At 43.3% G+C, this 24204-nt stretch overlaps 1 protein-coding gene across 4 annotated transcripts in view; it reads left to right on the forward strand.

Moving 5' to 3' along the window:
- The window catches only part of LOC126259670 (transcription factor cwo), a 160536-nt gene that overhangs the window by 57040 nt on the left and 79292 nt on the right, over window positions 1-24204 (forward strand). For 2 of the 4 annotated variants that reach the window (XM_049956619.1, XM_049956671.1), the window contains one exon: window positions 21253-21315. The exons of the other annotated variants lie outside the window; for them this stretch is intronic. In XM_049956619.1, coding sequence (XP_049812576.1) covers window positions 21253-21315 — 63 coding nt within the window. Of the gene's footprint in view, window positions 1-21252; window positions 21316-24204 lie in introns of those variants that run through there. 4 annotated transcript variants of the gene reach the window in all.

Raw genomic sequence — 24204 nt, forward strand, 5'->3', positions numbered from 1 at the left:
CTCCTATTTTGTCATCATGCAGGGATGCCTCGTGGGTTTCAGAACTCCAATAAAGGTTGTTTTGTGAATTAACATATCCAGTTAGGAAGAATGGTTATTCGCCCGAAAAGGGACATAGGTGAGGGTCAATGTATCCATCATGCACGTTGTTCAAACTCCATTGACTTTTTACAGGGTCACCCAGATTAAGTTCTTGCACTGCAGTTAATTTATAGGGCTGTAACTTCAGTACCTTTGTAGCCGTTTGGACAGACCCATACGAAAATCCCATTTGCTGAGAAAGACGCCGAACTGACTCTATTAGATCTTTCCAGAGAATGCCCAATGTTACCCAGAGTTTCTTCTGTGAGTACTGTACGCAATGGTCTATATTTCCTGTCAAGAACACTTCCTGTTTCAGGAAGTTTATTTACGAATCGATGAATCATACTCCGAACATCAGGAAATTCCTCTGACCTGTACACACGCGTGAGTCATACCTGAATACCTGTAAGGATTGATCATTCTGCAGCTCTTAATGAGCAGATCATGACAGCATTTTAAATTCGGTCAATAATTATATGATATATTGGAAATCTACCGTTTGTTGCCCCAGGAAGCAGTTAGACAGCAACCTGCAAGTGTAGTCGTGGAAGCCGGCACGTTCCCTACCTCAAACTGTTTAGTGAGGCATTACCTGTTTTCTGTTTGGGTTTTACACGTTTCTACTTAGATGTCATTTGAGTTCTTGTGGACCGCCTAATCAGCTGCTTGCAAGCTCTGCGTTTGTGCAGTGCACTCTTGGAGTGCGAGCACACAGGGACTTCGCCCTCAGTAATCACAAGTAGGTTATCTTAGTGTCGTAGATACGGTAGTGAATTCGATCAGGGCAAATCATTGATAAGTAATTGGTGTGCTCCCTTAGGGTGCTAACTGGACGAAATGGTGAATCCAAAGTAAGCTTCTTCCTGTATTCCATTAGTAAAAAATTAATGCTGCCTCTCCGGCATCCAGGGAGGCAATCAGTTCCTCCCGTTAATATGGACCGACACACGGTTCATTGATTCCGAATGGGATTAACTCGTGAAGAAAATAAAACACCAAGTGCGAACGTAACTTGGGTTTTATTTTATTTCTGTTGTTTATTTGGCTCGAGTTTGTTGAACCATTCTTCCAACGGCAATACAGAGAAAACAGAGTAAAAAGAATGTGATGGTTTCAGAGTATTTTACAGTATACACACAGGCGTAATAATTACAGTTAAAGGATCTTGCCATGATACCAACTGTAGACAAGAAAGAATAAAAAAATACGTATTGGAGGCCATACACCTAGAGTTAGAGCGTTTATGTAACCACTGAACATCAAATTTCGAAACGCACGCTACCAACTCGTATAAAATCGAAGAAGTGCTTTTTATATTTGAATATCTTCATGACAACAAAAAACCCGTAGTAATTTCTGGTAAGAGCACCTTCACTTTCACAGGGTTTTGCAGTAAGCGGTTTCGCCGTGCGTCGAAGAATCTGCAGGAAAACAGACTCGTTTATTTTTAGTTTGGCGCGCAGTGCAGTTGATCGCTTCAGTGACTGAGGAGTGAGCATGCCGTAAGGTCGATCCCTGATACTACAAAATAATTTTCTTCGGTGGAAGGACTGAGAAGGGTTAAGGTCTCGTGAGATACTCAATGCGAATTCGACAGAGAAGTAGCGATTCTGAAAGCCAGAGAAACTTTGGTTGGAAACCAAGCAATCATAAAAGTCCCATATTAGTAAGAACTTAAGGAGTTGTAACGATGCTGAAATCAATTCCAGTCCGAGGAAAAGCAAACCTAGGCACAGAAAGGAGACCAGCGAAATATTTTCATTCCTTGCACACCACGTGTTTATGTAGAGTAATTAATCAAGTACAGCTGCTTGTGAACTAACCCGTTGGACATCGTTAGAGTATCTTGTAAATCATTTTTGTAACTTGGCAGTTTCTAACGATCCTGTCAATATCTTAAATATTTAACTTGATTTTTCAGATCTGCAAATATACCACGTCACAAGCAGAGGACGAGGAAATAGAAAAAGTATATGAGGATATTGAACGTGTAATTAAGTATATAAAGAAGGGTGATACTCTACACTGGTGCCCAAAATTAAAGCGACGAAAGGAAATTTTGGAACGTTGCGTTTATTTTGCCATAAGATAGTGTAAACAGGTGACAGTAAAGTAAAAACAATGTGATGAATACAGAATGGAAACAACTGCAACATGCATAACGGTAGACAAATATGTTCTTCCTTTTTTCTAACTTAACGGGTTTACACACACACACACACACACACACACACACACATATTCCGACAACTGGTTAATGTGCTGAGTGTGGGGTGTGACCACTTCTAACAGCAATACAGGCCTGACAACGACGGGGCATGCTGTGAATGATGTTGTCAGTCTCATGTTGGAGGTAGTAACGCCCATTCTTCCTACAGAGATGCTCGCAGTCTTGGAGAGTGGTTGGTGGATGCTGTTGTGATGCAAGCCGCCTCCCTAGTGGATCCCAGACATGATCTATGAAGATCAAATCGGCAGAGCGAGCAGGCCACGCCATGCGTGCAATATCTTCCGTTTCCAAGAAAACATCAACCACCAGTGTTCTGTGACGTCGAACGTTATCGCCCATTAATACAACGTCTGGGCACACAGCACTTCGCAACAACCGCAGATGAGGTCCCAACATCTCGTCAGGATACCTGAGAGCAGTTAAACCTTGCCGAGTCACCCGTATAATTTCATGAAGAGGGGTTCGTGTGCTAAACATAATCCCTACCCACGCCATTAGGAAACCTCCTCGATCTTGGTATCTTGGGTCCCGAAATCGTTTCCCACGTTCCCTCCAGATGTGAATCTATCGAGAAACTCTCCGGGCTAAATCGGGACGCATCTGTGAAAGCAACATTGGCCCACTGGTCGACTGTGAAGACGAGTCAGAGGTAGACATACAGCACGTCTCGGACAGTAAAGGCCTCTCTGCTGAAGCCTTCTGCACACCGTTGGACTCGATGTAACATGCCCAGTGGCTGCTGCGAGCTCACATGCCAACTGCCGTGCTGTACTAAGGCGATACTGTTGTGCTCTTACAGCCAAATAAACGGTCCTCTAATCATCTTCTTCTAATGTCCGTGCTTGCAATGAAAATAGAACGAGGAATTCCGCCTTGTGGGCCGGCCGGGGTGGCCGAGCGGTTCTAGGCGCTACAGTCTGGAACCGTGCGACCGCTACGGTCGCAGGTTCGAATCCTGCCTCGGGCATGGATGTGTGTGATGTCCGTAGGTTAGTTAGGTTTAAGTAGTTCTAAGTTCTAGGGGACTGATGACCTCAGAAGTTAAGTCCCATAGTGCTCAGAGCCATTTTTGAATTCCGCCTTGTGGAAGACACCTTTTTCTGTTTTGTTTTACCCAGACATGTTTCAGCACTTTTTGTGCTATCTTCAATGGGTTATTTTTTATTTTCTTACTTACATGATGCTATTGGACATTTGTGGTGGTAGCTAGTCTGCCACGCAATCTGCAACTTCTCATGGTTTTGATGTTGTGCTTTGTCATATGTTGTTGGCGAATTGAAGATGCTGATTTGGTGAACTGTGGCCGCTTGACACTGCACTGTGGATGTGGGGCTACCAGGGGAACACTATCTCATTTCATAGTGCCCTGTCGTCATGGTTGGCGTTGTCCGGAATGCCATCTTCCTTGTAGAACACTATCGTTCGGACATCTGGTTGACAGTTAGTATGATTATATCGAGGATTAAACAATGGACGGGGAAATAATGGTTTGTTGTTTTAATTTTAGACACCAGTGTATTAAACATGAGCAACTGAAAAGCTGTAGTAGGAAAAGGGATAAAAGTTAGAGTTGTGTGAGAATATGGGCTTGGTAGTAGGTATGAGAGAGGAGAAAGACTATGTGAGTCCTGCAGTGAACTTCAGTTTGAGGAGTGCACTGACCAGAAATCGCAAGAGGAGGAGGTATATTTGGAGACACGTAAAATTGCAGCCGGATTACATCATGCTTCGACAGACATTCCGAAATCAGATATTGAATTCTAAGATGTAACCAGGTGCAGGTATAGAAGAGAAGACTGAAGTTTACGAGATTCTCCCGGAAGAATCAATACGGAAAGAAATGGGATAATGAATTACTGAGGAATACGGACAGGTGTTTGAGGTTCTCTGAAGATCTATATACCGCCATAATGAACACCAAATTAGGCAGTTCATGTGAAGAGCGAAGGACATCTCTAATTAGAGCACAGAAAGTGAATAGAAAAACGTAGGTACAACGAATGCACGGTTCCAGACTGTAGCGCCTAGAACCGCTCGACCACTCCGGCCGGCTAACTGTGATGTAACTGGCAAAACGTCTGAGCAGCTAGAGGCTAAATAAATACAATAAAAATAACAATAAGATATATCAAATGTATTAATACACTAGTAACGATGATATTAATATGTTTACATCAGTGTCTGGTATATAAGAGAAATACAGCATTTGAAAAGGTATAGTCCAAAAACTTGAGAAATAGTAAATCAGTTTATTTAAGTACTGTAGTAGCAATAAAATGAAAATCAGAATTTGCACAATATGAAATCGAAGTGTGTATTCAGCATATCAGTATTTCACTTAGCACTACGATTGTAGAAACAGATCTTCAGACTACGGCTACGCGAACGTGTAAGTGAGGAGACGGGGCCATTTTGACCTTCATTCGAGAAGTCAATCTTGCTGTTATTCTTTGGAGGATGTTGTCTTTCCTTTTCTGCATTGGTTTACTTAATTACCAGTGGTTTGACAGATTCTGCGAACCTGCTGATGTCAGCAGGCATTATCAGACTGTGAGTGGGCGACTTAATCTGGTTAGAAGATCCTCTGCAGCCAAGCCCTTCCAGATGAGGTGTGTGTGAAATCTTATGGGACTTAACTGCTAAGGTCAGATAAGGTCATCAGTCCCTAAGCTTACACAATACTTAACCTAAATTATCCTAAGGACAAACACCCATGCCCGAGAGAGGACTCGAACCTCCAGCCGCACAGTCCATGACTGCAGCGCCTAAGACCGCTCGGCTAATCCCGCGCGGCTTCCAGATGAGGAACTGACTGAAATATGTCGTGCGTTAAACATAGCTTGTAATGTTCAACAGTCCCTTTCCATTCTTGAGACGTTTACTTTTCATATTACTGTCCTCGCGGTTTGGGGGTTAGCGTTGCTGACTCTCGATCAAGGAGCCCTGGGCTCGATCCCCGGCCGGGTGTTCTCCGCTCGGAACTGGGTGTGTATGTTATTCTCATCATCATTTCTTCGTCATCGACATGCAAGCCGCCCAAGTGGCGTCAAATAATACGACTTTCACCAGGCGGCCGAACTGCCCAGAAAAGGACTCCAGGTCAAATATGTCATACGCAGACATTTTTTAAAAATTTTTTCTTTATTCTCCGTAATCTAGTTGAGAAATTTGGAAATTAACATATGTAAAAATGTAAACGGTGTTACTAAAATGAACTCTTTTTTTTGGGCGGGGGGGGGGGGGGGGCGGGTGTCGTGACCACCACCCGCCCCTTTTACCTCGGATCCGTGCTTGCAGTGCCGCTGTTCTGAAAATAGGAATCGCCAGCCGCAGTCGCTTAGGTCAACGTGTCTGGCATTGGTGTTACGGGGGTAGTGCGGATTAAAGTACCATTTCCGGAAAAAGTCGTGTCTAATTCCGTGCCGCGGCCTGCGCTGAGTGACGTCGTCACGTGCCGGCGCGGCGCGACGTCACGGCCGGCGGTCTCGCGTGGCGCACGCCTGTGGGCGGCGCGGACGCAGGTGCGCGGTACGCGCTCAACACGTGGCCGGCGCAACGTGAAGCTGGCTGCCCGCGATCAATACCTGCGCGGCCCACGCCGCCTGCGCACGCACCGCCGCCCACATCGACCTGGCGACGCGCCGGTTGCAGCCGCGGCCTTGACCTTTTTCTCTGCCGCCCCCGGCCCACTCTGCCCTTCCCTGCGGGTTCAGCGGCCCGCCCACGCAACCGCGCCTCCTCACGTGTTCCATCCTTTATTAACATATGCCACTGTCCGCACAGCGGATTACTTTGTGGGCACGTGCCAGGCTAGACGGCAAAAATTCCTTACTCAGTCTACTATCGAAATCTGGCTTCTGCGTTTGTAGCTGATGTCGCAATCGTAGCAGCTAACCACTTATTTCACGTAACATCCCCTCCCCGCAACCCGAGAGACGCGAGCTGTGTTCTGTGCATAGTAACATTCTTTTAACTACAAATATTTCCTCCCCGACTTAAGTTTGCCGAAACTTGATTTCAACAGACGATTATTATATTCCAGTATAAAAGTATCTGAAGCTGCCATTACTCTCAACTTTCGCGTGCCTCATTTAGTTGGCCGGCCTAACCTTTTGCGTAACACGTTTCCGCTTAAACGGATTCGTTGTACTGAAAGCAGAGATCTTTTACTGTCTGATTGCGTAAGGCAATAGAAGAAAATTAACAAACTGTACACAGTAACCAATCACAACATGATATGTTAATTCCATACAACCCGTTTCGAGGCTCTGTACCTCCTCTTCAGTTCTTCTATGAAGTATTGTGCTTCGAAAAATGTAATAAATTATTATATTTTAAATTTTACTTGGTTATTTTTATAATGGTTTCTCTCTACTGTATACGAATGAGGACGGACTGCTCGAGCTCTGAGTGGCAGAAACGGAATTTATATGTTTCGTATCTTAACCTCAGTCTGTCACTTTTTACGTGACTGTTGCTAGCGAGGTTGTAGTCATTAATCATTCAGACTGGTTTTACCAGAATGTCAGTCCTATCTTGATCTACATTCGAGAGTCTGAATAGAAAAGAAGGGTACAGTGTTAAATTATTGCTCTGTGTACTACAACAGAAGTGGACAAGCAACCTTGAATCTGCAGGTATTAAAGTGAGAAATTGTGTAAATCATATCCACGGAGGGCAGTATCCTAGTTAATAGGCAATTGGTTCAACCAAGGAATTAGACTTACCATTATCAATTTTTTCATGTGGGGTACCACAGCCGTAAACTTGACAATGAACAGTGCCATGGTTCCATCTCGATCATTGCTTGATTAATAAGTACACTATATTACATTCCGCACGATTGGCTGTAAGCTGCTTGTAGTCGTGTATAATACGACAGGCACAGTACCGGTACCGTACAGGGGATCACCCGATCCTAAACACCAGTGTAGTGGTACTGCTTCAGGAGCAGTTTTTCGGCTCGTAGCTAAAATCTTTCGTTTGTAGATGAACTATCATTGCTATGTTCTTATTGCAAATGTAAATCTCGTAACTGCTTTTGGTGCGGAAACCCAGAGGGATTCAACGTCCAAAATCGTACCCAATGGTGATCTTTCTTTACGAAGTGTGGCTGTTGTACATGACGTGCAGTTTTTATATAAATTGTTTCAGAGTTAGCTACAAAATATTTTATTTGGATTATGCAGGACGTGTTTCTTCACTAAAATATTATTTCGGCTATGACGCCATTGTCATGTGTACTTGTTAATGTTTCGTTTAATAAAACTTACTTACGTCTATGTGTGTTTCACATAAAACTGTATTTTACTTGCGCCATGGTGGAGTAACGAAACTGTTTTATAATTTTACTTGCGCCATGGTGGAGTAACGTTCATAATGCATCTTGAAACGGATATCTGTCTTGTGACAATTTGTATGAATCACGTAATTTCGTCTGTATAGAATGACAGAGAAAATGTCAAAAAAATGGTTCAAATGGCTCTGAGCACTATGGGACTCAACTGCTGAGGTCATTAGTCCCCTAGAACTTAGAACTAGTTAAACCTAACTAACCTAAGGACATCACAAACATCCATGCCCGAGGCAGGATTCGAACCTGCGACCGTAGCGGTCCTGCGGTTCCAGACTGCAGCGCCTTTAACCGCACGGCCACTTCGGCCGGCAGAAAATGTCAGTTCTCGCTCCTGTGATGCTTTACGTTTACACAGAAAAACGCATCTCTGACGTTCACGGAACTTTTTTTATTTACTTATCGTTAATGAATTTCCCCCCCTTCATCCAAAATTTTGTACCGAAGCTCTTGATGCGTTGCACAAAATTAGATTTTGCTTTCACTTTTATGCTTTCCTCCAGAGATACATAAAGCATCATAGGAGAGAGAACTGTCACTTTATTTGTCAAAAATAATATTCTGTACATCTACATCTACATCCATACTCCGCAAGCCACCTGACGGTGTGTGGCGGAGGGTACCTTGAGTACCTCTATCGGTTTTCCCTTCTATTCCAGTCTCGTATTGTTCGTGGAAAGAAGGATTGTCGGTATGCCTCTGTGTGGGCTCTAATCTCTCTGATTTTATCCTCATGGTCTCTTCGCGAGATATACGTAGGAGGGAGCAATATACTGCTTGACTCCTCGGCAGTGTGCGATTTGCAGGGGGGGGATGGGGGGGATTTCCCCCCTCTGCATCAGACCATCCCCTCCTCTGGTTTTAGTTTATGCATCCCAACCTGGGATGTTTATTTCCCACGCACTGGAGTAAAACTTTACATATAATTTAAATTTGTGGAGCCGAACACTGAAAGTTTTAATACAGTCTTACTATTAATACTGTTAATATGTTTGATTATTAATTTTGAAAAAGTGTTATGCAGCAGTTAAGCATTTCCAAACATTTAGAACTAAATGACAAGACGACGCACGCCACATTTCCGTAGCGTGCCACAATGTTGCAAGACGTCGCCCCAGCGTAAACGAGGCTTTAGCGCCAGGTCTGTATTGTATGGTGGATGTGATGTATTGCGTACGAAACTAAAACCTGCAATCAGATCCAAACGTTGTGGAAAACTGTGAAGAGGTGTCATCCTGCAGCAAGATAACGCTCGCCCACATTCTGCCAAACGGACAGCCGACGCAATAAAGGAGTTGCGATTCGAGGTGCTGGAACATCCACTATACAGTCCAGACCTGGCTCCAAGCGATTTTCACATGTTTGGACCCTTAACGGAAGCACTACAGGGAAGAAGATTTGAAAGTGATGAAGACGTGATCTCTGCGGTGCAAAATTGGTTACAGATGCAACCGATAAACGTATTTTCTGATTAAATAAAAAAACTCGTACAACGTCGGGAAAACTGCATTGAAGTACAGGGAGGTTACGTAGAAAAATAACGCATGTTTCAGTTTTCTATAATCAGAATATGTACATCTCTCACAAATGTGCCTTTACTTTTTGAATTCCCCTCGTATACCTGTATGTAGATGATTTTGTAAATAAGCTTTACCTATAATGTACTTTTAAATGTATAACAAGGGATGGCTTTTCTGATAGTGCATACGCGTGAATAGTGAGTTTCGTTATTAACATCTATTTATAACCGTGGGTAACGCCACGGTCCAAGCAAGTAACATATATAATTATACTAACCCCCTAAGACATCCCCCCCCCACAGGCAAAAGCACAAATCGCACACTGCTCCTCGGTGAAGGTATGTTCTCGAAACTTCAACAAAAGCCCGTACCGAGCTACTGAGCGTCTCTCCTGCAGAGTCTTCCACTGGAGTTTATCTATCATCTCCGTAATGCTTTCGCGATTACTAAATGATCCTGTAACGAAGCGCGCAGCTCTCCTTTGGATCTTCTCTATCTCTTCTATCAACCCTATCTGGTACGGATCCCACACTGCTGAGCAGTATTCAAGCAGTGGGCGAACAAGCGTACTGTAACCTACTTCCTTTGTTTTTGGATTGCATTTCCTTAGGATTCTTCCAATGAATCTCAGTCTGTCATCTGCTTTACCGACGATCAACTTTATATGATCATTCCATTTTAAATCACTCCTAATGCGTACTCCCAGATAATTTATGGAATTAACTGCTTCCAGTTGCTGACCTGCTGTATTGTAGCTAAATGATAAGGGATCTCTCTTTCTGTGTATTCGCAGCACATTACACGTGTCTACATTGAGATTCAATTGCCATTCCCTGCACCATGCGTCAATTCGCTGCAGATCCTCTTGCATTTCAGTACAATTTTCCATTGTTACAACCTCTCGATACACCACAGCATCATCTGCAAAAAGCCTCAGTGAACTTCCGATGTCATCCACAAGGCCATTTATGTATATTGTGAATAGCAACGGTCCTATGACACTCCTCTGCGGCACACTTGAAATCACTCTTACTTCGGAAGACTTCTCTCCATTGAGAATGACATGCTGCGTTCTGTTATCTAGGAACTCTTCAATCCAATCACACGATTGGTCTGATAGTCCATATGCTCTTACTTTGTCCATTAAGCGACTGTGGGGAACTGTATCGAACGCCTTGCGGAAGTCAAGAAGCACGGCATCTACCTGTGAACCCGTGTCTATGGCCCTCTGAGTGTCGTGGACGAATGGTGCAATTTGGGTTTCACACGACCGTCTTTTTCGAAACCCATGCTGATTCCTACAGAGTAGATTTCTAGTCTCCACAAAAGTCATTATACTCGAACATAATACGTGTTCCAAAATTCTACAACTGATCGACGTTAGAGATATAGGTCTATAGTTCTGCACATCTGTTCGACGTCCCTTCTTGAAAACGGGGATGACCTGTGCCCTTTTCCAATCCTTTGGAACGCTACGCTCTTCTAGAGACCTACGGTACACCGCTGCAAGAAGGGGGTCAAGTTCCTTCGCGTACTCTGTGTAAAATCGAACTGGTATCCCATCAGGTCCAGCGGCCTTACCTCTTTTGAGCGATTTTAATTGTTTCTCTATCCCTCTGTCGTCTATTTCGATATCTACCATTTTGTCATCTGTGCGACAATCTAGAGAAGGAACTACAGTGCAGTCTTCCTCTGTGAAACAGCTTTGGAAAAAGATATTTAGTATTTCGGCCTTTAGTCTGTCATCCTCTGTTTCAGTACCATTTTGGTCACAGAGTGTCTGGACATTTTGTTTTGATCCACCTACCGCTTTGACATAAGACCAAAATTTCTTATGATTTTCTACCAAGTCAGTACATAGAACTTTACTTTCGAATTCATTGAACGCCTCTCGCATAGCCCTCCTCACACAACATTTCGCTTCGCGTAATTTTTGTTTGTCCGCAAGACTTTGGTTATGTTTATGTTTGCTGTGAAGTTCCCTTTGCTTCCGCAGCAGTTTTCTAACTCGGTTGTTATACCACGGTGGCTCGTTTCCATCTCTTACGATCATGCTTGGCATATAATCATCTAACGCATATTAATAATCACGTGATTCATACAACTTGTCACCAGGCAAATATCTCCTCCAAGAGGCGTTATGAAAGTATCTTCATCTAGACATAAGTAAAACAGAAAAACAACTTTGAATGAAGCACACATAGACGTTAGTAAGCTTTATTAATTTTAACATCAAAAGCTACACGCGGCAGTGACATACTAGCCGAAACAAGCTTGTTGTGGAGAAATACAACCAGAGAAAGCTAAATAAAGTATTTTGCAGCTAACTGGGAATCAAGTTATATAAAAATGCCACAATTTGATCTCTTTTTGCTGCGGTCGCAGCAGGGAAGAAATTATTGAAATGCACTTGTTTCTCATAAGTGAATGACTTGTATACGTGTAGTGCCGTGCTTGTTTCGTTGTTGATGATGTTGGAGAGAGAAAAGAGTGTTCAAAGCCGGAGCCGGTATACGGCCTATTTCTGTCGAAAAGCACCAAGCAGTTGCTGGCCGTAGCCTAGGCGACGGATGTATCATCTACGGCAGTGTTGATTAGCCTTATCTCATGAACAACTGGTGGTGTGAAATTTCGATCATAATCCAGGACATTGCAATATCGTCTTTTGAAAAGAAACCTAACGCTACAGAGCCTCCTCTCTTTTGTTCTTGCTGTAGCACACATACACCTGCCCTTAATCTCGTATGTCTTCGAGACTATGTTGAGTGCAACATAAATGAATAAACACAGTCCGGACCTAAACATCATAGCGGCCCAGTGTATAGCCAGTTACATGCACCAGACAAACGTCGACACAGCTGTGAATGAGAGAAGTCGCGCAATGCTCAAGCCGTTGCACATGCATTCTAGAGTAGAGATTTCCGTATGTTTTTTTTTTTTTTTTTTTTTTTTTTTCTACTTAGGATGAGGGGTGCGATGGGTACGTAGGAAAAGCCCACGACCTATTTCTTCTATACCTTTTCCTCCGTCTCTGATTTTCCCTGTTCTTTTCACCAACAGGCCATCATTCCTTTTCAGTTGCGCAGTTTATCGCCTTGCTAGTTTACCGGAAGCAATTATCGGTGCGTAGTTGCTTTACGCATTACTATAACATAAGAGTGACTCACATTCTTTCTAGTGTAGATTCCTTTTGAGCCGAGAAAACTTACCACGACGTAATGGTGTTTTTTCCGCAACAAAGAGAGTTATCACAGAACTGAGTGAGTCCCCCTGATTTTAAGGTGATAAGCGCAGAAATCGATATTACGCGGAGCGCCCCGTTATCTTGCTTCTCCGGATAAGCGAGCAGCGTGCAATTGCTCTGGGCGCTAGTCACGCAGCGGGGAATCCCTTGCGCAACTTTTATCTTTGGATTACCGAATTCATGCAAAAGTATGCTCATACTGTGCGTATAGCGCAATTCTGGTGTTCACCACAAATGTATTACTTATTGCCATAGCACTATGCTATGCACCCACCACACATTTCGAACAAGATGTTCAAAATAATACGTCTTAATAACTGAGGAATGAGTGTTCTTATCTAGCAACACAACTATCAAGTTTATGAGTTAAACTGGTTCAATAATTATGTGGAGCTTCCTATTAGTTGTTAGCTTCAAATACTTTTCGTCCGCTGCGGTTAGCTTTGATAAATAGGTCGTCTCGTTATAAGGAAAACTGCCCCGTGTTTCACAGTGTCGTAGTTGCTCAGAGTGACAAAAGCAAATGAAAGAGGGATCCTTTTTGAGGAGGACGCGGACCTTCCAATACCTGCCATGTTACATTCAAAGAACATTTTATCTTACACCACATGCACTGTGGAACGAAGATTTTTGGAGTAGCATTTTGGGTGTGTCTGACACTTTTTACCAAGGGGTTTTTGTGCATTGGTAATTATTCTTTTATAGCTGAAAAAAAAAACTTTTTCACCGACTTCTGTTGGTAGTGAACTTTTATTTTTGACATATTACAAAAAGGCTATGATAAAAATGTAATAGCATATGCTGCGCACACTTTGAAAATTTTGAGCCTTTATCGTTAGCAGTTTACTTGAAAATGTTTCTTACATGGCAAAAATCTTATTTGTGAGAAACTCTGTTGAATGTACAACAACAAATTAATGACATCGCTAACCGTCGGAAGAATTTTCTGTGTCGTTAAACAACTTTTCATCTGTTCTTTTAGCAGCTTTCGCTCTTCATTTGGCATGCCCCTCGAAATCATCTTTCAGCATTCTTCTTTATCCCGTTGTCTATGAATGACACGGAGCTATGGTCTTTTTCAGAGCACATGAAAGTAATATGCCTTGTTTTGTATGTGGCAGTAGCATCATATGTTCCAAAACGTTGAGTGTAATATTGTCTGTCTACAGATATTGAACCTTTGCATGAACTATGTCCGGCAGGACCAAACACTTGGTGCAAAAACAGTAGATACCGCAACACGTTCATACACGTAGCCACAGTCTAAAAAAGGTGTCATGAACGTTATAAAGTTAATATCCACAGATCTGCCTGATATTGAGTTTAAAAAATTTCTTAATGGTCGTACACAAATTCAGGATGAGAGTGTGAACAATGTAATTTTGACCAGAATTCTCGTTCTTCAACCCATGGCGCTTACATGCATTGGATTACTGCTAGTAAAGTTGTTCCCATTAGAAACTGTCATTATTATTTTACTTATGCAGCTTCGTGGAGGTTTCTTCTTTTTACAAACGCGACTACTGAATCGCGTCATTTTAGCACTAAACTAAAAATACAAGTCACAAAGTAACAACAAATTTATTATGTTATTCTTGAGACTTACTGTCGGAGACAGGAACACTAGCTTGCAGTAAGTACGATGTTAGCTAACTATGGGAATTCTTCCAAAAATGTTTTAAATGAATTTTAATTGTAAGTTATGTGTCCTCGCGATTGGCTACGTCCTTTATGGTGGTACAACATGGAATGTGTGGTTTTCATGGGCAAAAAAAAGGGCGGAAATGATGTTAATGTTGATCTCTATTCTAATTTTCTGTACAGGTTCCGAAACTCTCGGAATCGAGGTGATGCAAAAGCTTGAAACTGCAGGACAGTCTTGTGACTGCAGTCGTGGAACTATAGGGATGCAGAATTCCCCAGCTGTCAATACACCTGTTACAGGTTCATGTGGTTTGCGCATACAAGGAAAGCTATAGAACATCTCAATAAACGGGAAAGTTATACTAGGGAATCATGCTTCGTAGTACCATGCGCCTTGTTCTTTAGGCCTTGCAAATGCGCATTACTGTTGCGTTGAGGTTTATAAAATTTAGAGCAAACGCTGTGTCCTATTTTAATATAGCTGTTATGGGTTGTAAGATTAACTAATTATGAAGTCATCATCATCGTCATGTAAACAGCTTTCCAAGCTACGTACATATCATGGCATTGCAAATGCACAAAAAAAAAAAAAAAAAAAAAAAAAACTGGGAAATAAGATGATTGCGGAATCACATATCCAATAGATTGACAAACTGCAAAAAATGTGCAGTTTTTGTTTGATACCAAAATGGAAGTGTAGATTTTCTAATCAGACGCTGGTTGTAACATCGGAGAAGAATTTGCTATGAGATTATAAAGACATTTTCGGAGTGTCAAATGCCCACTGCTTCAGAATAGGCAGAGTTTAGCATGTATTTAATCGATAACGTCAAAGATTAGGAATGAATCCCTCACTCAATACATATCAAAATCGTTGTAAAATATCTCAAATGGAACCGCATCCACTTCAAAAAATCTATCTGGTTTTTCTGGGAAGCGAGCAACAAAAATTTCCCTATCTACAAAAATATATTAAACAGTATTAATGATTTTCGCTTTTTTTGGACTAACACACTTTTTAGACTACACAGACGAAAGGGATGAGTTTCTGCTCGTTGTGTGCGACACCTTCGCTTTGTGCCAATTACATTAGCTCAGTTTCGTGTTTTAGCTCGTGTAAGTCAAATTTCAAGGATGAAATGAGCAAAACCAGCCAACAATTCTCCGAATTGTTTGTGGGAAACTTCCTGGCTTGCACGTATAGCATAGCGCCCATCGCGCTATACTGCTAGACTTGGAGGTGAGCCGGCACCCTGATGAAATCCGTGTGACGGGGTAACTGCTGTTGATTCAACGTGGATGTGGCTTTAGGCGATTGTCACGCTCATTTATGCAAATACTAGGCTGGTTTCCAATTTACGCTCCCGAAAATACGATACACAAATAGTTAAACTATGATAACATACAGGGCAAAGCGTCTGCAAGAGCATCCAGCCACAAAGTTAAATATTATAAATCTGGGCGTTGATTGGTTCGGCTTGGGCTCTCCTCCCTGGCGCCCTGCGAACTATGCTGTACGTGAAAAGCAGACACGAGTGTAAAAAGACACATTACTTTGACGACAACATTTAACTGGTGGCACCACTTGTTTTGAAAAAAAAATTGTTACTGTCACGAGGCTTTTGAAACTGTAATTACTATTGCCTAGTTAGTGCTATTTTTGTCACATTGAGTCAGTGGGACAGAAAGAAAAGTCAGGTACACAAAACGAAAAGTAGCTAAAGTAGACAATATCACAGCAAGCGCTTATGTATTATTCATTGGCCACTTTATTCTATAAAAAGAAAAAAGAAAAAACAAAACGTGTGGCTGTACAATACGAAGCAGACAGATAATTTTCGGAGGAGCTATTTTTTCATCTTGTAACAAGTTATGTTTTCACGCATTTAATCAGATATAAGTAACAGAACATCAAATGATTTTATGCGACAGGTTAAGAGCATTGGCTGGACTGGGTCTCAAACTTTTCCGGGACAGTGTGTTTCCAACACTCGCTGTCAAAAACGACAGTTTGCAATGCCATGTGCTACAGAACGACGTTCTTGACAATCATTGACACTGCCGGTAACCTCTCGGAGGATTTAACCCTTCTCTAACGACATCGTGGTGCTGCAACCCCACTGAACCTAATCCGACCCCGTTGGACTGTAGCACAACGGCAACTTTTGCTCTGGTATGCAGGGTGGAACCGCTAGGGATCGTTCAAAACGATTCGATGAAATTTGAACGTAGTCCAAAGCAGTAAAACTGTTTTGTGCCAAGATCACGGCGGGAAGGGGGGGGGAGGTGGAGGGGGGGGGGCGACACACACATACATGAATGAAACAACAAAGGGTCCCTCTAAAACCACCGAGTTCGGCAATACCCTCGGCGCCACACGCGCGTCATTATTAGTACCTCAAAAATGTTCCTGTACACGGACAACACTTGTCCAATTCCTGGGCGCTTGTGGACAGGTGCCAGCTTGCGGGCATGAGGAATGTAATGGGTGTCAAAGGGTTTGCCTGCCCACAGATGCTCAGGAATCGGTCAAGGATTGCTTCTGTAAAGGTACATTTTTAAAGTGCTCAACAAAAGCGCACGCGTGGCACCGAGGGTGTCTCCGAACGGGGATTGTGCTCACGCCACGGCAGGGCACGAAGCAGGTGGGCTGAAAGAGCATACCTTTGCTGCTTCGCTACTCGACCGAATAGTAGCGGCTCCGGTCAAAGAAAACCATCATAATGACCGGGAGAGCGGTGTGCTGACCACACGCCCCTCCTATCCGTATCCTCATTTGAGGATGACACGGCGGTCGGATGGTCCCGATGGGCCACTTGTGGCCTGAAGACGGAGTGCTTTTGCTGCTTCGGATTACGTTCACATTTTGTCGAATGGTTTCTATATACCAGAGCAAAAAATGCCGTTGCGCTGCATTCCAAAGGTGTCAGATGACGTTCTGTCGGGTTGCAGTCCAATGATGTCGTTCGATAAGGGTTGAACCATCTGGGGGATATCGGCAGTGTTGAAGATTGTCAAGAACGTCGTTCTGTTGCACACATCATGCAAACTATCGTTTTCAACCGCGAAATATGTGTAATTGATCGCCCCAAGGATACTGGTTGTTTCATTGATGCTCTTTATGCCACCTCCTGAGATTTTTTCGTGTCGATTTTGAGCGACGGTGTGTCTGAAATGTTTTCCTCAACTACCGACAAAAAATTGTGATTTCAATGCTGGGCGTCGCGGTTCTGACCTCCAATGCAAAGGCATCAAGAGAAGGGGTAGGATGCACAGTTGCAGAGAAAGTTTGTAGTAACCTTCGAGCCAAATTCCACGCTTATGCGTCGTAGTGGGGGAAAACGACGGGGTTTCGAAAAGTAAACCTTTATTTTTCTTTTGCATTGTGTAGTATACCGGAAGAACTTTCCCACACCCTTCGACACGGAATTTAGGCCTTTACCAAAACTAGAGATGGTGTTGCATGATATTAGCACGATGTTTCTGGGGGATGGGGAGGAGGGAATTACTTTAATGTTCGGTGTGCTTATATTGTGAGGTGCGTAACAAATGAATATCAGGAGCAAAAATTCAGCACAAGAATCTGAAAGTTTAAACGAAAACAATACACAGGGCATTCAAAAAGTTTTGCACAGTCGTCTCTTAATTTTTTTATTTTTTTGCAGGAGGAGAATGAAATTTTTTGTGAACATACTTGGAACATTTACCTGTACATTGAGCCTACTCAATGTAGCCTGCATCAGCTGTGACGCATCTGGCCCAACGCTCATTCCGTGATGTAAATGCGCTGTGGTAAAATTCTGGGAATTGACTTTTACACCATCGCTTGACACAGGAAATAAGGTCTTTTTCACTATTAAATGTTTTACCGCGCAGGTAGGCCTTCAGACGACCAAAGAGGTAGAAATCAGACGGAGCCAAATCCGAACTGTAGGAAGGATGAGGAAAAATTTTCCAATCCATTTTCCTGATTTTCTACTGCACCATAATGGCTGTATGGGGTTTGGCATTGTCATGGTTTAGTCTGATGAGCTGAACCCTGAAGCTGTGATCTGTGGGTCTTGATTGTACGTCGCAACTTGTCCAATGACAAACAGTAACGGTCCCGGTTAATTATGGAGCCAGATTCCAAAAAGTCAATGAAAATGGCACCACATTGATCCCAGAAGAAGGAGGCCATCACCTTTCGGCCTGCTGTTCGTGAAAGTCTTGGTTTCTTCTTCCGAGGGGAATCCGGATGACGCCACTCTATGGATTGGATTTTGCTCTCAGGTTCGGACAAAAACAACCATGTTTCATCCTGGGTAATGACGCCGTCAAAACACTGTTTCCAGCCGGCCGAAGTGGCCGTGCGGTTAAAGGCGCTGCAGTCTGGAACCGCAAGACCGCTACGGTCGCAGGTTCGAATCCTGCCTCGGGCATGGATGTTTGTGATGTCCTTAGGTTAGTTAGGTTTAACTAGTTCTAAGTTCTAGGGGACTAATGACCTCAGCAGTTGAGTCCCATACTGCTCAGAGCCATTTGAACCACTGTTTCCACTCTTTAGTAAAGGTCTTCGTGAGACCCTCGCACACATTCTTCCTCTTCGTTTTCAGTTCTCTTGTCAGTAATCTAGGCAGGCAACGTGCACAGATTTTTATGTACCCTAGTGACAGTACCAGTGAAACCACACTACCCAACGACAAACGAGTCATTTCAGCAAGCTGTCGTGTTGTCACACATCTGTCATTTTGGATGATTTGATCAATGGTCTTCTTATTCACATCACTCACTACCGTTTATGGTCTGCCTCATCGTGGATTGTCCAGTAGAGAGAAATCACCTTCTTTAAACCTCTGCAACCACCGCTGGATACTGCTGCCATCCTCTGTGTCCTCCCCACAAACAGGGAGCAACTTCCTGTGATCGATGTGGCAGAGTCACAGACGGTCTTGAAGAGGAACTCCAACACCGACCGTTGTTGCAACCTGACATCTACTTCACGGTTCGTTATGGCTCACCTGTAAATAAAATAAAATACTTTTATATGCCAACTTATAGCTAAATGTTCCAAGTATGTTCACAAAAAAATTCAATCTCCTCCTGCAAAAAATTAAAAAATTAGAGACGACTGTGCAAAACTTTTGAACGCCGTTTGTACAACGAAAATAAAGCTGCATTTCGCTGCCTCTTTCATTGTGGACAACGACGACGGTTTTAATAAAAAAACCTTTTGTAGTATTGGCAAATTATTAATGGATGTTTTAAGTTACAAATGCCGCGCGGGATTAGCCGAGCGGTCTAGGACGCTACAGTCATGGACTGTGCGGCTGGTCCCGGCGGAGGTTCGAGTCCTCCCTCGGGCATGGGTGCGTGTGTTTGCCCTCAGGATAATTTAGGTTACGTAGTGTGTAAGCTTAGGGACTGATGACCTTGGCAGTTAAGTCCCATAAGATTTCACACACATTTGAACATTTTTTTGAAGTCATCAAACGGCGCATTTAGCACTTTAGCATACTTGCTGAGATAGTAGGAGTGATAGCCATCTGAGTAGATCGGAACTGATGTCCGTTCACATCAGTCAATTCTGAATTAAGAAAACTGAAGTACTAACTGGAAAACTCTTGTAAACATGATAAACGTAATTGTTGACTTACAATAAAGCTGCTATAAGAGTACTCAGAATGGAAGAAAATATTTCCTTTTAGTTTTATATCGACCTAGCCGAGTGCCCGGCGTTGCCCGGGTACATATTTACTCAAATCTTTTATTAGTCAGTCACTTTCTGTCACTCTCTCTGTCCATACCGATGTCTTCCCTCTGATTCCGTATCCCCATCCACCCGTCTTTTGTAAGTCTCCTCTTCCCCTCCCCCTCTCCCTGTTCATACCCTTTCCTTTCCTTTCTCTGTCCATCCCCTCATCCCCTACATCTCCGTCTATCTCTTCCTCCAGTTGCCTCTGTCCATCTCCTTCTCCTCTTGTCTGTGTCTTTTCCTCCTTCCCCCTTGTTGTCTGTCCATCTCCTTTCTCCCTTCTCTCTCCACGTTATCACACTCACCCCAATAGGAGGGTGGTAGTTACCCCTATAGTATTTCTTTCCATATTGTGACCAATATGTGTCCCAAATTTGATTGAAATCGTTCCTGTTTTTTATCCATGGCTTTGCTCGCATACGCTCATGTTAGAGGTATTTTACACATATTTAACAAAGTTCGTGCGTATTGTATACATATTTCACCTGCACGTCTAGTGAATTTGGTCGAGCAGTTTCATTTTCACTCAGCTCAATGTTTATGACATCGTATCTCCTGAACTGTGTGCTGTACAGTGATATAACTTTGCACGTACATCTAGTGGTATGTGTCTACTGTCTGCGAAATGTGTTGCGAATAGAGTTAGTAGTAAAGAAGTAATAAATTAAAACGTAATGCTTCATATGGCAGTTCTACAGCATGAACAGAGAAAATGTAGTAAGCGTAAACTATTTTCCTTTCATTATTTTGTGGGGGGGAGTCAGCGAAAAAAAGTTTCATAAAGATTTGAAATTAGGTGTAAATTTTGTTACAAGTTTCTAAGCGCTGTCGTCCTCAAATACTAGATAACTAAAGTATGGGTATGCTCACGTCGTGGGCTACACTCCTTTTTCACCTCCACTCCTACCCCTGTGATAGGTGGTTCCTGCCCCACAGCGGTTCTTTTTAGACAGTAAGTGATACATGTACCAAGTTTTGTTGAAATCGATCCAGTGGTTTAAGAGGAGATTGGGGAGGAAGATACATACATGCATGCATACATACATACATACATACACACATGCATAGTACATCCATTTTTATGATGTATGGATATTCTCCGCGATAATCTCTTGAATGTGAAGAGATTGCTTCCTCTGAGTACAGTAGAATTACGTGATGACGTTGAGTCTGATCTTGTAAATAGTGACGAGTTTCATTGTTCATATACCACGCATGGAACTGAACTGTGTAAAAGAATCGACTTTCAGCAATCATTGGGTAAAAAATGAAATTTTTTCATGAAGTCTGAGGAACCAGTACTTTTTTGTATTTGTACTTCTTGCGAATGGATACGAAATGATTTGTAAAGATGAAACTAGCTTATTGTAGAATGAATGTCTCGGAGGCACGATTACCAATGAGAGGAAGTAGCTGTCACAAAGGGACGGTTTGCTGTTTCAGCTGCAGCTCCGCCGACGGGTCGTCGCGCAGGGATGATCAGACCATCTTCCAGTACTGTGACGGGTGAGTTCTCGCTCAGATAAAACATTACTCGCTGGAGATTCCGCTTCCACACGCTCTAAATTCTCAACACAAATGACCTGTGCCACAAACTCAGAGAAAAGACAGATCTTGCAAGGAGAACCGTTTCTTGTCCAGCAACCGTTAGTATCCCTATGAGTCCCCACGCCGAGGAGAGTAAGTGCTTTCGGCCGCGTTTCTAGTTGCGCTCACTGTTGGTTTGAATGTCTTTGACAGGCGGAAAGCAGTACGTTATTTCTAACGAAGAATCAAGCAGATACAGCATTTTTGTGCTTGTCTGAGGGGGAAGGGAGGAGAGGGATTGTCCATCAAGAAAAATGAGAGGCCCACTACTGTTCGTGTGATATACTGTCTGACAGATGAAGTGAAGAACCCACGAGAGGAGGAGGAAACAAATCATACATTGACGGTTGGGGAGGGGTTGTGATGTTGTTTCAATGATTACAATACCGAGGCAAATTTAGCAAGACTGGCGCTGTGAGTCCACTTATCAGTGTGACGTTGCACCCCCTCTGTGCGGGCACTGATACGGTTGCGAGAAATGTCATAAAGCCGTTGTGTCCTCTCCTCAGACAAGCTGGCCCTCAACTGTTGTAACTGGACCTGGGTACCCTGGGCAGAAGTTCACGTCCGACCTGGTCCCACGTATCTGGGGACCTTGCTGGCAACGGTAGTTACTCAACTTAACGCCGACAGTTAAGAGAGGTGTGTTCCATGTGTCGACGAGTATTGTCCTGCTGAAACGTGGCTCCAAGATAGTGTCGCATGAGAAGTAACACACGAAGACGCAGATGTCCGTGACTGGGTGGTAGGTTCTCTGATTAACTTTGCCCGTTGTTTGAATATAGATTTAGGCCCATCTAAAATTTAGGAAACAATCCCTTAACAGATTGAGTTTGAAAAGGTCGCAACTGATAACGCAATGATTTTATGCGGCAGTCAGAGAACACTACGTCCCGTTAGCTACACTTGTCCCAAGAACTACGTATTTTAGTAGCATGTTTATCAATGAAACAAAAGTGACACTATTTTTTGCCGTATACGAAACAATAAATTAAACGAACACGGAAATAGCTTCAAATGATGAAATGTTTATTTTGGCTAAATTTTCGCAGTCAAATGATGAAATGTTTATTTTGGCTAAGTTGTCGCATGTTAACAGTAGTCTTTTGTATTTAATAGATAGACAAAACATTGATGATACATTTTTATAAACGAGCCTATGGCCTCACGTTCACCTTAGGCTGGCGAGTCCTGTGGGGTGGGGATATCTGGAGCACGTGGTCACTGCTCAGTTTCGAAACACACACACTCACGTGCACTAAATACACATGCCAAACAAAATGTTGATAGCATTTTTGTAAGAAGTATTGTATGTACCTTGTGGTTGGCACCGAGCAAGATTTTGGGTGGCTGCATAGCCTTGCGTGAAGCGTTTCGAATTAAATCGTCTCATTCTTTGCCAAATGTACGCTCGATACAATTTTACTGATAATTTAAAAGTCCACCACAAATAAAATAATACCGCAAGCTGAAATTGTTAAGGCTTTGGCTACGATTTGAGTCTATAGACCGCGTGGTCGTGCCTAACGGAAATCATCGTATAATCCCACTGATTAACTGAACTAAAAATTGTAACCAGAACCTAAATGGTAATACAAAATCAACTAGGAAAAGAAATTGATGAGATTAGAAACTATTAACATATTCAAATACCTCTTTGTCCTTCGTTCGACACAGACGTTCTGAAGGAACGTCTGGTCGCTTACCTGTCTTCCGAACAACTCCCTGTAACCGTCGCACGGAGCTTTGTCCGAACTGCCCGAGGTGGTGGGGGAGGCCCATGAGCAACCTCTGCTACGTAAACGTTTTAGCTTTGCTCATCTTTGGCCAAGCCCTCCTGTTCCTGCTCTCTGCTTTCCACCGACACCGTTTAGGTTGGTAGAGGATTAAGAAACCCACCACTTCTCTGGTTCGTCTGCTACTTCATTCAATTCATTCACACTTGACCACACACTTTCAGGAAGGGTGAGAAATGGAAATCAGGACACAGGACGTGCACATAAGACTGAAAAGAAATGTATCGATCCATACTGTTTTTACAGGGATGCAGTTCTTGGAGCAGAGATTAATTAGTTGCATGAAGATTGATTTAATTTTACAATTTTGTGTGTCAGGTAGTATGGAGATTTGTTTTGGCACTCATTTAATCATGTAACAACACCTATTGTCGTGTTACAACACCGATGTGCCGTCATGTTTCCCTCAGTCAGTAGCAATTGTTGCCTGAGGTCATACCCGATGGCTTCCCACGCCATAAAGCCACGAGTAACACCGCTGCTGCTCTCTAAAAAATTGAAAGAACGGGACATCTACCCAGGAAGCCACCATACTCGCCGACGATGGTCATTCGGGGTACTGAACAACCACGATCCGTCGCTGAACACAAGGCGACACCACTGATCGGCAGTCTATACTTCCTGGTCACAGCAACACCACAAACACAGCCGTTGGTGTTGTGGTGTTACTGGCAGGGCAGGCTACGCTTGGGACGATAAATCCGTAGCCCAGCTGCTGCTACTGTGCGACCAGTAGCGCAGGATGACACAGGGTCTGGCAGCGAGCTCGGGTGGCAGGCGCAGATGTGAAGGGGCTACGGTGTGCCTGGTGCACAGCATGGCGGTGCTCCCTCGTGGTAGTTGGACGTGGCCGGCCGGAACCTTGACGAAGAGTAGGCCTGCCCTCACGTTCGCATGCTGTCCTGCATAGGGTCACTTTACATCCAAATCCCCCACATATTTGGATATTGCTCGATTCAACCATCCACCGAGTGAGACTTCTTTCAAACTCTGACTGATGCTGATATCGCTG

The sequence above is a fragment of the Schistocerca nitens genome, chromosome 1 (assembly GCF_023898315.1).
Source record: "Schistocerca nitens isolate TAMUIC-IGC-003100 chromosome 1, iqSchNite1.1, whole genome shotgun sequence".
Taxonomy (NCBI): domain Eukaryota; kingdom Metazoa; phylum Arthropoda; class Insecta; order Orthoptera; family Acrididae; genus Schistocerca; species Schistocerca nitens.